The sequence below is a fragment of the Ursus americanus genome, chromosome X, assembly GCF_024610735.1.
Source record: "Ursus americanus isolate L20-20 chromosome X, mUrsAme1.1.p, whole genome shotgun sequence".
NCBI lineage: Eukaryota > Metazoa > Chordata > Mammalia > Carnivora > Ursidae > Ursus > Ursus americanus.
The window spans coordinates 37,275,663-37,292,058 of record NC_142164.1 but is presented as its reverse complement, the minus strand read 5'-3'; the positions used below and the strand labels follow the sequence as shown (position 1 = coordinate 37,292,058).

Here is a 16,396-nt window from a genome sequence, read left to right as displayed (position 1 = left end):
CTTTATTGTGAAAAATGCTAACCATCTGAGCTTTCAACGAGTCATAATCTTTCCGCTGGTGGAGGGTCTTGCCTCGATGTTGACGGCCGCTGACTGATCAGGGTGATGGTTCCTGAAGACTGGGGTGGCCGGGGCAGTTTCTTAAAATGAGACAACGCTGAGGTTTGCCACACCGATGAACTCTTCCTTCCACAAGTAATTTCTCTGTAGCATGTGATGCTGTGTGATAGCATTTTACCCACAGTGGAACTTCTACAAAAATTGGACTCCATCCTCTCCAGCCCTGCTGCTGCATTATCAACTAAGTTGATGTAATATTATTTAAGTCCTGTGTTGTTATCTCAACACTCTTCACGGCATCTTCACCAGGAGTACATTCCATCTCAAGAAACCACTCTTTGTGCCCATCCCTAAGAAGCAGCTCTTCAGTCATTCAGGTTCCATCATGAGGTGGCAGCAGTTCAGTCCCATCTTCAGGCTCCACTTCTGATTCTGCTTCTCTTGCTCTTTCCTTTGTACCTGCAGTTCCCTCCTCCTCGGAAGTCTTGACCCTCTCAAAGTCATCCATGAGGGTTGGGATCAACTTTCTCCAAAGTCCTGTTCATGTTGGTATTTTGACCTCTTCCCATGAATCGTGAATGTTCTTAATGGCATCTGGGATGGTGAATCCTTTCCAGAAGGTTTTCAGTTCACTTTGCTCAGATCCCGCAGAGGAATCACTTTCCATGGCAGCTGTATAGCCTAGTGAAATGCATGTCTTCAATAATAAGACTGGCAATTCAAAATGACTCCTTGATCCACGGGCTGCAGAATGGATGTTGTGTTAGCAGGCACGGAAACAACATGAATTGCATGCATTTCCATCAGAGCTCTTGGGTGACTAGGTGCATTGTCAGTGAGCAGGAAGATTTTGAAGGGAATCTTTTCCCCCCCACTCTGAGCAGTAGGTCTCAATAGTAGGCTTACAATATTCAGCAAACCATGTTGTGAACAGGTGTGCTATCATCCAGGCTGGCGTTGTTCCATTTACAGAGCACAGGCAGAGGAAATTTAGCATCATTCTTAAGTGCCCTAGGATTTCTGGAATGGTAAACGAGTATTAGCTTCAACTTAAAGCATTGGTTTCAAACATGTGTAACCAGCTGCTTTAGCACTTAATAAGAGAGTCAGACTGTTCTTTGAAGCTTTGAAGTCAGGCATTGACTTTTCCTCTCTAGCTATGATAGTCCTAGATGGCATCTTCTTCCAATAAAAGTCTGTTTGCTCTGCATTGACGATCTGTTGCTTAGCGGGGCCACCTTCATTAACTGCCTTAGCTAGACCTTTTGGAGAACCTACTGCAGCTTCTCCATCAGCGCTTGCTGCTTCACCTGGTGCTTTAATGTTAAGGAGATGACTTCTTTCCCTAAACCTCATGAACCAACCTCTGCAGCTTCCTCGCCTCCCTCGGCCTTCATGGAATTGAAGAGAGTCAGGGCTTTGCTCTGGATTAGTCTTTGGCTTAGGGGAATGTGGTGGCTGGTTGGATCTTCTATCCAGACCACTCAAGCTTTCTCCATATACGCCAAAAGCTGTTTCACTTTCTTACCATTCATGTGTTCACTGGAGTAGCACTTTTATTTTCCTTTAAGAACTTTTCCTTTGCAGTCACAGCTTGGCTAACTGTTTGGCTCAAGAGGCCCCGCTTTCGGCCTATCGGCTTTCAACATGCCTTTCTCACTAAGTTTAATCATTTCTAGCTTCTGATTTAAAGTGAGAGGGGCGCCTGGGTGGCACAGCGGTTAAGCATCTGTCAGGGCGTGATCCCGGCATTATGGGATCGAGCCCCACATCAGGCTCCTCCGCTGGGAGCCTGCTCCTTCCTCTCCCACTCCCCCTGCTTGTGTTCCCTCTCTCGCTGGCTGTCTCTCTCTCTGTCAAATAAAGAAATAAAATCTTAAAAAAAAATAAAGTGAGAGACGTGCGACTCTTCCTTTCACTTGAACGCTTAGATGCCATTGTAGGGTTATTAAATGGCCTAATTTCAGTATTGTTGTGTCTCAGGGAATAGGGAGGCCCAAGGAGAGGGTGAGAGATGGGGCAACAGCCAGTCAGTGGAGTAGTCAGAACACATACAACATTTATTGATTTAAGTTCACTGTCTTACGTGGGCGGTTTGTGGCATCCAAAGACAATTACGGTATAACAGCAAAGATCACTGATCACAGATCACCTTAACCAATAATGAAGAAGTTTGAAATATTGCAAGAATTACCAAAATGTGACACACAGATACAAAGTGAGCAAATGCTTTTGGAAGACTGGCACTGATAGACTTGTTAAATGCAAATTTGCCACTAACCTTCCATTTGTTAAAAAAAAAAATGCAGTATTTGCAAAGTGCAGTAAAGCCAAGCACACAAAATGAGGTGTGCCTGCATGTGGTTTGAGTTTTTCCTCATCGTCACAAACACTTGTGATTGTTTTTTTTATCTTAGCCTTGCTGATGGGTGCGAAGTGGTATGTCCTTGTGGATTCGATTTTCGTTTCTCTAATGGCTAATGATATTGAGTATGTTTTCATGAGCATATTGGTTGTTTGGATATCTTCTTTGGATAAATGTCTATTCAAATCTTGAGCCCACTTTTAATTGGGTTGTTTGTCATTTTATTTTTGCGTTTCGAGAGTTTTATGTATTCTGGATACTAGAACCTTGTCCGAGATTGGATTTGCAAAAATTTTCTCTCATTCTTTGTGTTGTCTCTTTTCTAATAGTGTCCCTTGAATTACAGGAGATTTTAATTTTCATGAAGTCCCATTTAGCTGTTTTTATGTTTTGTTGCTTATGCTTTCTGTGTCATATCTAAGAATCCACTGCCAAATCTGGGGTCGTGAAGATTGACTATTATGTTTACTTTTTTAAAAAAGATTTTAGTTAGTTATTTGACAGAACGAGAGAGCAGGAGAGCACATGCAGTGGGAGCAGCAGAGGCAGAGGGAGAAGCAGGCCCCCACTGAGCAGGGAGCCTGATGTGGGGCTTGATCTCAGGACCCTGGGATCATGACCTGAGCTGAAGGCAGTTGCCCAACCAAATGAGCCACCCAGTCACCCCTATTATGTTTACTTTTAAGTGTTTTATAGTTTTTGCTTTTATATTTAGGTCTTTGATTGACTTTGAGTTAATATTTGCATATGGTTTGAGGTAGGGGTTCACACATTCTTATGCATGTGGAAATCCACTTGTCTTAGTACCATTTGTTAAAGAGACTATTTCCCCATTGAATGGTTTTGGCACTCTTGTTAAAAATCAGTTGTGTTTAGTTTTGGACTTTCAACTCCATTCTTTTAGCCTGTGTGTCTATTCTTATGCCAGTACCACACTGTCTTTATTATTGCTTTGTAATGAGTTTTGAAATCAAGTCATGTGTATCCTTCTACTTGTTCTTTTCAACTTGTTTTGGCTATTTGGAGTCCCTTACAGTTCCGTAAGAATTTTAGAATTAGCTTGTCAGTTTCTACAAAGAAGTTAGCTGAGATTCTGATAATGATTCTGTCGAATTGGTCATCTGAAAATTTTAATGAGGAACGTAACATAATGAGGGCTTATTATATATATTAAGAATAAGAACGTGACAGTAATGTATGAACTAGAGTAAAGGAGGGGAGACACTGGAGACCTGGAGATCAGATAGGAAATTGTTATAGTAGTTCAAGAAAACGAGAGGGACTAAACTAGGAATAGATAGGATAAATGTGAGATGTATTGAAAAGGTTGAAGTGTCAACATGACAGGACTTGGGGACTGACTACATGTGGGGCTGAGGAAGAGGGGTGCCATCAAAGATAGCTCCAGAGTTTGAAACTAGTATAGCTGATTAGATGATAGTACTTTTTTTAAAACTCTGTTTTAATTATCACTTTTTTTCTTTTTTTTTGAGAGAGAGAGAGAGCATGCGTACACACGTGCACGCATGGTGGGGGGCGGGAATGGCAGAGGGAGAGGGAGAGAGAAAATCTTAAGCAGTCTCCATGCTTGGTGCACAGCCCAGTGCAGGGCTCGATCTCATGACCCTGAGATCATGACCTGAGCTGGAATCAAGAGTCAGACGTTTAACTGACTGAGCCACCCAGGTGCCCCTAAAATTATTTTTGATTTACAGAAGACTTGTAAAGATATTACAGAAAAATTCTGTATACCCTTCATTCAGCTTCCCTAATGTTAATATCTTGCATAATCATGGTAAATTATTAATACTGAGACACTGTCATCAGTCCTCTGAACTGAACTATAGATTTTATTCCAATTTCACCAGTTTTTTCACAGACGTCCCTTGACTGTTCCAGGATCCAATCCAGGATCCCACATTATAGCTAGTCGTCATGTCTTCTTAGTCTTTTCCATCCACGACAGTTTCTCATGCTGTCTTTCTTTACCTCAACAGTTTGAAGAGCACTGATAAGTTACTTTGTAAAATGTCCCTAATTTAGATTTATCCGATTTTTTTTTCTTGCTTAGGTTTGGGCAGTTTGGACAAAAACAGCACAGAAGTGATGCTGTACCCGTCTTGTGTGTCATAACAGGGGGTACCCAATGACATGTTTTATCACTGGTGATGTTACCCACGGTCACTTGGTCAAGACGGTGTCTGCCACATTTCTCCACTATGAAGTTCCTGTTTTTCCTTTGTAATGAACACGTAGTTTGCATGTAAAAGTCATACTTGCATTACTAATCAGAGCAGCTATCCATGGTTTCTGCCTGTAACAATGATTACTACAGTGTATGTCTTGGGTCGACTTCCTGTTTCCCTCCTTCCTTCTGCCTTTGTCAGTCAGAATTCTGCTAGAAGAGCTGTCTCTTCTCTCCCATTTTTTGGGCAGACAGTTAGAGAGGGGAGAAGTTAGGGAAAGAAGATGGCACGTCCGCATTTAGGCCTGGTTAGGTCGGAGGTACCTGTGTGACATCTAGACAGAAATACCAGAAAGCATTTGGTATCTGCATGGAAACAACAGTTTGAGGTTAAGTGTTGGAGGCAAGCACTATCATGCTTTTCCATTTTAGACTGTAGAACCTGGGGTTCAGGGTGGAAATGAGAGGCAGAGTGGGAAATAAAACAGGCAAGGCTGTGTGTGTGTGTGTGTGTGTGTGTGTGTGTATGTATGTGGGGGGCCCATTGCTGAGGGCCTTCATTACCCTACAAACAGCCTTTGGACTTTGTTCAGCAGCTCATTCAAATGCCAATTTAAGATTTACCAGGAGGGAAAGATTGATAATCAGGTCCTCATTCAAAATCTACTGTAGCACTGTGTGCAGCAATTGAGAGCTATTTAATACCCCAAATTAAATAAAATCCAAGTACCGAGAGAGTTCTACAGGCTACTGAAAAAAAAAAAAGAGAGAGGCATTATCTGGAGTGATTGGTGAGGGCTTTGTGGAGGAAATAGAACTCGCTATGGGCTTGGATGGAATTCTCCGTGAGAAGAGAAAGGGCATCCAAGAAAGATGCTGCTATCAATAGCTCATGCTTATTTTATTCCTTCCGGTGTGCCAGCCACTGAACTAAGTGCGTCAAGCCTTCAGTCCTCACCTCTACCTTACGAGCTCGTCCCATTGTAATCCCCATTTGACAGATGAGGAAGCTGAGTCTGGAGGGGTTCAGTGTCCTCCCCTTGTAGGCAGCTGGAGAAGGGAAGCCAGGTAACATAGCAGCACGTTGGTATGCGAGCATGGAGCTACAGCAAGCGAAGTTGCATGAATTGGAAATGTGACGTGAGCTCTTGCTGATGTGGCTCACAGTAGGGATGGATTTCCTACCGCAATGAGAATAATTATAGCTCTTAGGTATTGAGTGCTAGCTATGTGCTAGGCATCGTGCCAAGAGCTTTGCTCAGTCGATCGCATTTGATCCTCTCCAAAACCTCGTAAGACATAGATACTATTTTTGTCCCTATTTTAGAAACGGGAATTCCTCCAGTTTCTTACCCAAGCTCACTGTGCTGGTGAGTGGCAGAGCCGGCCTGTGGACCCACGTTTGTGTTGACTCTAAAGCCCATAATCTGAACCTGTCCTGCTTCCATGCTCTTAATAGGGGTGAATTTGCCAATGGGACCAGAAAGCTTGGTGTTTATGAGCTAAGCTTCTCTGGCCCCTGGCTAGTGCTTGGGTGTGGACACTGTGAAATACACCTCTCTCCGACCCTCCTTATTCGACCTCAGTGGTTGACCAACCCCATTCTTTTTTAAGGTATAATTCAAGCAGGTTACAATCTGGTCTTTGAAGTCTGGGAACCATTCTGGTTTTAAGATGACCTTATAACCTTAAATCCATTTTATGTTGATTCTAAAACTCAACTCTTTATAAGTACTCTTATTTCCCTTTTTTTCAAAATTCTTGAGAGAAGGCTCTCTTTTTGTAAGTTCCTTACACTGACAAAAGTGGTAATTTCTCAGAAAGAGGTAAGCCAAAAGAGTTAATGGAAGGACAGAGGGTGGGCATTTAACCAAAGGCTTCCTGGAGAAAAATGATGCTTTTTTTGTATTTGAAGGGTAAATAGGGATTGGCCAGAAAATTTAAGGTGAGAAAGCCATTCTGGAAGAGTGAATCATATTAGCAGTAGAGATTGAAATTTTAAAAATAAAATTATGAAAATGTTAGGAAAATAGTAAGTGACTCTTCTATAATCCCAGGGTTGTAAGACTTTTAAACATGACATCAAAGACAGAAGCCATAAAGGAAATGACAAATATGTCTGATTACATAAAGATAAAAACGCTTCTGTATATTAAAAAACTAACATAAGCAAAGCTACAAAGGTGACATCCTGGGGAAAATATTTGCAATAAATATCAAATAATCTGCATAAAATATCATTAAAACATAAATGGCTCTTACAACCCAGTATGAGAAAGAACATACCAGGTGTAAAGTAGCCAAGGGCCACAGATGGTTACATCCCCAAAGAAGAAATACGGCTGTCCAAAAAACATGTTAGAAAATAGTCAAACATTTTTGGTCATTTGAAACATGCCAATTAAAGGAATAAGTTGTACGTGTGTGTTATTGGGGAGTAAAATAATTTTTCCTCCACTCTTCTAGATTCTTGGCAGAGACCCCCCTCTTCCCCCCATAATTAAAGACCTGTTAACAGGAGAGAAAAACAAATGGAAGTTTAATAGCATGTATACCTCCTGCAGACATGGCAGAGACCCAGGAAAATTGAGTAACTCCCTGAATGGCCCAAGCCACCACTTAAATAACATCTCTAGCTTAGAGACAAAAGGAAGAAATTAGGTGGTGGGGGGTTGGGTAGGGCAGAAGGCCAGTTATGGGAGGGGACCAGGAAAAGCATGGTAATCAAGGGTAAGGTCATTATGCAGGTTGAGGTCAGTATCTTTTCCATTGATAAGAGTTTCTAGAGTTTGAGTCATCCTTCTTTTCCTGGTGCAGAGGGGGAGCCATTCTTACAAATGGAGATTTTCCTTATAAATGTAAATGTCTCCTACAAAAGGGTGACTTCTACTCACTTTTCAGAGCTTCTCCTATGTCTGCTGGTGTGTGTGTGTGTGTGTGTGTGTTTTAAATAACCAGCCTAAAATAATCCTTATGCCAAAGAGACCTATTTCAGGGTGGCAAATTCTGCTCCCATTCCATGTTTTGCCTTTTAAACAGGTTGTAGCAGAAACACATTCTCATATGCTGCTGGTGGGAGTATAAATTCAAAGAAATTTTCTCGAAGGCAGTTTAGAATTATAGGTTAAAAGCCTTAAAATGTATATTCCCTTTGAAGACCTAGAAATCCTCCTTGTACAAATGTAGACTAAGGAAATAGTAAAGGATCTGAAAATTTAGACATAACAACATGTGCTGTAGGAGGAGATTGGTTGAATAAATTGTTGCATATCTGTATAATTGAACGAAATGGAGCAATTAGAAAATGAGGTTGTAGAAGTGTGTTTATCGACATGGAGTATGTTCCGGGTACAATTTGGCACAAAGCATGAGGCTTCCAGGCTGAAGAGGTAGACGGGGTCTGGAGCAGAGAAAGCTTTGCCTGCCACGCTAAGGAGCTTGGGCTTTTTCTGTAGATACTGGCCAGTCATTGTAGGGTTTTAAATGGCAGATAAGAATGGTGTTTTAGGTAGATCTTTCTTCCAGCAGTGTGCCTGGAGGTGGGAGACCAGTGAAGAGATGATGTCAGTGGCCCAGGCAGAGAGGATGTGGGTCCAAGGGTTTGATCATTAGTGAATAGAGCCTAGGACAGACTTTGGGCAGGCCAAGGAATGGATCTTCTCTATGGTTGGTAACGGTTATAAGACCATGGGAATCCCCAGATTGGTGTGTACCACCTCAGGAGGGAGGACCAGGAGAACTAGAGCTGGAGGACTGGGCCTGAGAAGATTGTGTACCAGGCCAAACACCACTCCCCTGGTACTCTCTCACGGTTTCGGTTTCATTTATTTTTCCCACCCTCTTCTCTGATTTACCTGGCGAGTCCCTCATTTAGGATGGTCGAGTGGCCCTTCTTGCCGATTACATTGCCATAGTACCAACACTTCCACCTTTGAACAAAAATTAATCTTACTTAGATGTCATGAAGATGGGGGTTTATCACATCTAATGTTGGGGTGAAGCCATTGATGGGAGGCTGGACAGTGATGCCAGTGAACTTGAGCCGATGTAACTGTGGGAACAGTAAGGAGGACAAGTGATGTCGGAGAGGTAGGTTGGGTGGGGAACCAGAGCAGTTCAGAGGCAGAGGAGGAACTGGGGACAGCTGCCTAGGTTGGGTGCTTTGGAAAGAGCTGAATTTACAAATTGCCGGTGTTAAAGAACAAAATTCAACAGGGTAAATTTGAAGATCTAATTGGCTTTATTAAGAGATTCCTGAGTCAGGCAGCATTCCATCTAGCAAGGGGAGGGGGAGTTGTACACAGTGGTTGGTTTTTATAGGAAGTAGGGTGGGGCAAGGAAGTTATTAGCAAAGGAGAAAAAAAGGAGGAGGATTGTTTCAGGCAAGGTCACCTTCCCTTAGGGGTAAGGGTAGAGGGTCTTTTTAGGTGGATTACATCATCTTTCTTTGGGGAATGGAGTACTTAGTTGGTGCTAACCAGAAAATTCCAGATCGATTGGCTTAAAATTCTGGGGGAGTTGAAACTGCAATTAAGTATTGGTTTGTTATCTTGGGGGTGAGTGACTCCACCTTGGGCCTCTGGCTTTCTTTTAGCACGGAGAACCTTGAAGTAGCACAGGGAGCTTTCCTGGGGAATCTGAGGAAGTATGGTTTTGAATGGAACCTGTGCATTTTTTTTCCCAGAAAAAAAGACCTCCATTTATAAGGATCCGGGGAGTATCAGAACCCAGCAGACCTGGTTCTGAATGAGGTGGGTTGGAGCTAAGATGAGCACGTCTTCAGAGAGTGCTGGACTCCGCAGCCCATCTATGTAAACTTAATTTGCTGCCCAGTTTGGTTGCGTTTGGAGAGGTCTTGCCTCGTAGTGACTAGATCTTTTGAGCTGTGTGGTGGTACAGGTGTGGGCCCATTGGGGTGACTCTCTGTGTGCCATTGGGTCAAGGGGCAGGCCTAGAGTCGAAAGAAGAGAAGCCATTATGAAGGTGTGGACCGTGTCCAGTGTGAGGTGGAAAGCGTGTTGAACTGGGAGTTTAGGGGATCTGGGTTCTTGTTGGAAACTTTTCCCTTAGGTTCCTTCATCTGCAAAGTGGAATTTAATAACAAGGCCCTGCTCGTCTCCCAAACGACGGGAGAGTAGAAGTGCTTTGTAGCACATCGCTCTGTTTGTTACCACCTGTCCTTGTCCTTTTCTTCAGGTGCAGAACTGGTCAGATTTCAGCATGAATACAGAAGCACCGACGTGGTGGTGGGATATGCTCAGATGAATTCCCTCTTCCCCTCTTCCTACTGTCCTTGTTTGCACTTCTAAGTGTCCTTTCTTCCCACCCTGTTTGCAACTGAGGGATCATTTAGCTTTCCATCTGCTGGTCTAAAACATGCTACCAAAGTTTGGAGGTGGATGGCAGCCCAGCAAAGAAGAAAGCAGGGATGTTCAGGCCAAGGCTGGGGGCCATCGGGCCTCTGAATTAAAGCGTTATTTTCACATGGCTCCTTTGGTTAACGGTGATTATGGATGTGGCTCCAGCATGCTAGGGCAGAGAGGTTCAGTGTCATAAATCTTTGCAGTTGTTGAGGGAGGCCACAAGTTTACGGGAAATGGAATAGGACGAACCTGGGGTCTTTTTTCAGATCTGCGGATTTGATATCCCTCCATCTGCCCTAAGAATCTGCTCATGGGGGTGCCTGGGTGGCTCAGTCGTTAAGCGTCTGCCTTTGGCTCAGGGCGTGATCCCAGAGTCCTGGGATCGAGCCCCACATCAGGCTTCTCCACTGGGAGTCTGCTTCTTCCTCTCCCACTCCTCCTGCCTGTGTTCCCTTTCTTGCTGGCTGTCTCTCTCTCTGTCAAATAAATAGAATAAAATCTTAAAAAAAAAAAAAGAATCTGCTCATGTCTCCTTGGCTGTGGGAGAAGTCAGAGTTAACTGTGGGGCCCAGTGTTGTAGTTTTGCTTCTCTGTTTAGCATGTTAGCATGAAGTATCTAGGCTATTCCAGAATCTCAGGAAGGCTGCTGTTATGGCTCTTCGGTGACTCCAAAAGTATTGAGGACCTTTTCAAGGTGGTTGGGGGCCCCTGTCTGCTCTCTGTATACTGTAGCTTGTGAGTGTATCCTTTGGTGGGCCTGATGCTGGGTAGCTGAGTGCAACCTCCAACTTGGTCCCTTGCTTAAGGTGAGTGACTTTACTACTAGGTCAGTGGTAGAGAATACCAGCTTTGTATCTTTCCTTCTTGGACTGCTCCTGAGGGGTGGAGTGGGGAGAGGGGATAAATTAAGGTTTGGATGATTGGAATTCCAAATTGACAGTCCTTATCCCAAACCATTCAGGTCAGATGTATTTCAGATGTCAAAAATTTTTGGATTTCAGAGGTAATACAGGGGCACCTGGGTGGCTCAGTCGGTAGAGCACTGGACTCTTGATCTCGTGGTTATGAATTCAAGCCCCACGTTCGGTGTAGAGCTTACTTAAAAAAATCAGAAGGGCAATACAGTGAATGGAAAGTATTTTATTTATACTCCCAGTGGGATCTGGGGTAACACCCCATAATCAAAAGGTTATCATTATCGTTATTATTCTTTTAAAGATTTCTTTCTTTGTTTTAAGAGAGAGATTGAGAAAGAGAGCATGAGCCTGGGGGGAGGGGGAGGGGAGAGGGAGAGAGAGACTCTCCAGCAGACTCCCTGTTGAGCGAGGATCCTGACTTGGGGCTCGATCTCACGACCCCTGAGGTCATGACCTGAGCTGAAATCAAGAGTCAGATGCTCAATCAACTAAACCACCCAGGTACCCCCAAAAGATATTAATTTTATGGAAGCCATATGAATACTCAGCATAAGTGGAATAAATAAGTCCATATATAGTCTCAGTTCAGTTCAAGTCATACTTGCACCAATTTAGCTTTGAAAAAAAACCCAACTTTCAGTTTTTAGAGCTTTTTGGATTTGATGATTACCAGTAAAGGATTACGGGCCTGTAATTGTCATTGGTTTTGCACTATTAATCAGATTGATCCGCAGGGGGAAAGCTCGTTCTCAGTGACTATTTCCTTGGTTGGGTTCTCTGATCAGGTATTTTGCGAGTGATGGACTCCTTGGTCACATTCCTTTGAAGACCCTTTCTCTTTTCCATTCTTCTTTCTCTTCCTCTTGGTAGGGATTCAAGCAGGTGTCTTTCTTTGTAGTGATTTTCCTTTATTTCTAAATGTAGATTTCTAGAGAACCGAAGAGCCAAATGCTAAAGATATACACATGACAGAGCCAAACAAGTGCATAACGCAGATTACCTATTTTAATAAATGCTCACAACAAGATAGGGATGCATATTAATACTTTGTAAACCACACCATTAAATCACTGTACAGGAAGAAACTCCACAAACATGAGTTTCATTCTTTCATTAATCCTTAGTCCTGTTGAATGTCTCTGACTCCTGTAGTAGTCCAGGCCAAGGTCAAACAGTCATCCTATCTGGCTGCTGGGAGTGGTTGAATCTCCTGGGGCATTTGTTAAACATGCAGATTCCTGGAGTCCCAGACTTTTGGAGTCAGCATTCCTAATGGGGGAGCCCAGGAATCTGCATGTTCAGCCAATTGCTCTGCAGGGCTTTCTTTGTCTCACTTGAGAACCCGTGCTTTGATGAAGGTCATACAGATGGAGTTTTTCTAATCTAGGCCTAGGTCAAACCAAGTATCATGGAACTGATTTGTCTCTTAGAAGGACGAGGTCCTTGTTGTTTGGTTTGCTCCAGGGAGAATAGAAGAATAGAACTACCTGGTTATGGTTAGAAATAAGCCAATCAAACGTGGGAGAGGAAAAATAATTTTCCCTCTACTCTTCTAAGTTCTTGACTGAGACACCCCCACCCCCCGCCCTGCCACCAATGTAATAAAAGACCAATTAACAGGAGAAAAACAAATGGAGGTTTAGTAGCATGTATACCTCCTGCAGACATGGGAGAGACCCAGGAAAATTGAGTAACTCCCTGAATGGCCCAGGCTACCACCTTAAATACCATCTCCAGCTTAGAGACAAAAAAGGAAGACATTAGGTGGGGGGGTTGGGTAGGGCAGAAGGCCAGTTATGGGAGGGGACCAGGAAAAGCATGGTAATCAAGACTAAGGTCATTATGCAGGTTGAGGTCAGTGTCTTCCCCATTGATAAGAGTTTCTAGAGTTTGAGTCATCCTTCTTTTCCTGGTGCAGAGGGGGAGCCATTCTTACAAATGGAGATTTCCCTTATGATTGTAAATGTCTCCTACAAAAGGGTAACTTCTACTCACTTTTCAGTGCTTTTCCTATGTCTACTGTTTCTTAAAAAATAATCAGCCTAAAATAATCCTTATGCCAAAGAGATATTTCAGGGTGACAAATTCTCCCCTTCAAAATCAAAGGGAGGGTTGGAGCCTGGGGGTGGCAGTATTGGTAGGGTTGCCAGTTAGAACACAGTAGGCCCAGTTAAATTTGAATTTCAGATAAACAATGAATAATGTTTTTGTGTAAGTATGTTCCATGCAATATTTAGGATATACTTATATAAAAACATTATTCATTGTTTATCTGAAATTCAGATTTAACTGGGCCTCATGTGTTTTTATTTGCTAAATCTGGCAGTGCTGGGTATTGATTAACCCACCTTCCCCCATGGGAGGCAAACCAGATGGCATTTATGTACTTTGTCCCATTCATGGAATATATTTTTTGTTTGTCTTGGGTGAAAAGCTTCTCAGACTGGCTACTATATCATATTGACGTTGAAGAGTTGAAAACTTGAATCTTGTTCTAGAGGTTAAGAGGAAGTGTTCTAAAGGCAAAAAGAAAAGGCCCAAGAAAGGCTTTTCCCATCTTGCCCCCAAACACTCCCTCACTCTCTGTCTCCCTCTCCCCCACTGTGATTTCTCTCTCTCTCTCTCTCACACACACACACACACACACACACACACACACACACACACACGTCCACGCACCTAGATGCCTGTGCAAACAGAAACACGTTTGGAAAACCACCTGCTTGCCTTTTTAAGTTTTTGTATTGCATTTTTTTATGTTAGAGTTTGATTATTTATTGTTACTATTATCATTTTACTATTGTTATTGAAGTAACATTGTCTAACTGTGTCCAGTACTACTTTTGATAACCATCCTTTACTCTTTTTTAATTGCAGATCTTTCTCCTGGCCTGCCCTCCATGTCCTGGAGCTATCGTCGTCTTCAAGTAAGGGAAAATTGGTTTTTGCTCTGTTACCATTGCTATTGCGAATGTTCTGTCTTTTTGATAATAAAGGGTGATGAGCACATTGATGTGAACATCTTGGGCCTGCCCTGCTTTGTCTCTGGGCTTCTCAAGGAACAAAAGTCTATGTGGCGCAGTGAAACACGGGGATATTATATGCAGAGATTTGGCTTTGGTCAAGCCCTGACAAGTCCTTTTGAGCGAGTGTTTGTGGTGGTGGTTTATGGCCAAGTCCTGCTCCCTTGGAAGGTTGTTGGCTTCTGGCAGTTTCTCTCGAGAGAATGCTGGGGGCCACACAGCTTCCCTTCTCTCAAGAATCATTGCATTGTGGTCCAGCCGCTCCCCTGAGGACCTGGTTCTTTACTTTGAAGACCTTTGTTCTTACGTTTCCATGTTTTTTTTTCTTAAAATGCAAATTAAAGTGAGGGGAAGAAAATACCACCTTTACAAGTCCTGACTTTCTTAAAAATAGCAAGCATCAGATCCATTAAAGTGTACTGCAGGCAAATCATGTTTATCTGAAGGCAAATTTGCTTAAAGGAAATTCTCAAGAGTCTCAGAACCCTCCTTTTAACTGTGAGTTGTGACCATCTCACTTATCAAGCCTTTTATTGGCGTTGCTAATGAGAAGCTAAATTGACCAAATTAATTTCATCTCTTTCCCTCTTCCCTGGCCCCCATTTTGGAGCTGTTCCTGAGCAGTGAAATGGCCGCAGGCCAGAAGGAGGAGACAGGAAGTAAGGGGCCCAGCAGATCCTTGGGTAATTGAAGAATGGTGTAAATGGCTTTCTGATTTACTTAAGTCATTAAAGTGTTAGGGGGAAATATACCCCATTTGCTGCTTCGAACAGCTACTTGGAATAGCCACTTAGTCTCTTGCCTTAGGTGAGTAACTTTCTGCCGGATGAGGGCAAATGGATCCTGATTGCACATATCTGGTACTGGAAAAGCTCCTAAGTGGAAGGCTATTTAACCCTGTTTCCCTCCCTTCATTTCCCAAAATGAGCTCTATTTTTCAGAGTAATGTTTTAAAGTAACATTTATTGGTTTTATTTCATTATTATTAGAGTAACAATTCTCATTATAGGAAATACAGAGAAACATAAAAAAGAAAATAAACATCACCCTTAATCTGCCACTAAGAAATAATTTTGGTTACTGCTTTTTTTTTTGTTTAAGACACAGAGATCATATTTAGGATTCTTAGTGTATCTTTTCTAAATTTAATTCAATTTGTATATAAGTGTATGCATATGGAAATACATAAACATGACTGCTAGATTTCTTTATTTTTTAAAGTGGTTCTTTTTTTTTTTCTCTTGTCCTTGTTTTGTTTGATTCCTACCTCTGCCTTTCCACACCTGCAGATTACCAAACCAGTATGTAACCTTCCAGATTTTTCTCCGCGCTCATTGGGTGTACACACACACACAAACACACACACACACATACACACGGGAATTTTGGAATGTTTCACCATTGTTGTTCATTGATTGTTTCACAAAAATAGAGTCTTACATATACTGTAATACATTTTGCTTTTTCACGCATCAGTATCTCACAGGGATCTATCAAAGTTTATTGGTATACCTTATTCCTTTACAAAGCTGCAAAATATTTAATGGATACACAACTTATTTAGCCATCCTGCTCAGTCCTTTTTAAGATTTTATTTTTAAGTAATCTCTCCACTCAGCATGGGGCCCAAACCTCCGACCCCGAGATCAAGAGTTGCGTGCTCCACTGACTGAGCCAGCCAGGGTTCCCTAGCTATTCTTCTATTTGTGAATGTTTGTATTCATTCTTCCCAGATGGCTGCCAATATAATCGGTGCTGAAATCAACATCATTGTGCATATGCCCTTAAATACTGGTGCTTTCAATTTATACACACACACACACACACACACACACACACACACACACACACGCGAATGTTTACGTATAAATACACATATTTATGTTAATAGATATTTCCATACTGATATACAAAGGCTGTTATAATTCACTTTTCCTTTCTGTATGTAATACATGAGGTTATTCTTTTCTTCATATCCGTACCAGCATAAGGTTAGTTATGATTCTTTTACAATTTCGACAACTTAATGGATGCATTTCCTTGGCTACTAATGAATTTCAGTATTAGCTCATAATTTTTTATCCAATTAAATTTATTCTTTGAGTTGTCTGTTCATACCATCTGCCCCTTTCCTTATGGGTTGCTTAGGTTTTCTTAATTTGTAAGACGGCTTTCTATATTTTGGATATTGGCCCTTTGTCTATCAGCATTATTATAGATATCTTTCCCAAATCTGTATGTGCTGACTTGGCTGATAGTATATTTTTCTATGTGTTTTTTTTTTACATTTTTTCATATTCAAATATGATTGCTTTCTTACAGCTTCTGGGTTCCGTTTTAGTTAAGATGATTTTCTTAAAGATGGCTAGCTAGTTGTGCTAGCGTGATATATTACACAATCCCTACTTTCCCCTGTGAGCTGAACTACCATTTTTTTTAAGATTTTATTTATTTGACACAGAGAGACAGCCAGTGAGAGAGGG

At 42.1% G+C, this 16,396-nt stretch overlaps 1 protein-coding gene across 14 annotated transcripts in view; it reads left to right on the top strand.

Annotated features, from left to right (window-relative positions):
• The window catches only part of TMEM164 (transmembrane protein 164), a 178,671-nt gene that overhangs the window by 51,417 nt on the left and 110,858 nt on the right, over positions 1-16,396 (top strand). For 9 of the 14 annotated variants that reach the window (XM_087860107.1, XM_045805042.2, XM_045805043.2 and 6 more), the window contains one exon: positions 13,768-13,817. The exons of 4 other annotated variants lie outside the window; for them this stretch is intronic. In XM_087860107.1, the coding sequence (XP_087716233.1) occupies positions 13,768-13,817 (50 nt within the window). Of the gene's footprint in view, positions 1-7,336; positions 10,780-13,767; positions 13,818-16,396 lie in introns of those variants that run through there. One more of the 14 variants, XM_087860112.1, reaches the window with a different exon arrangement.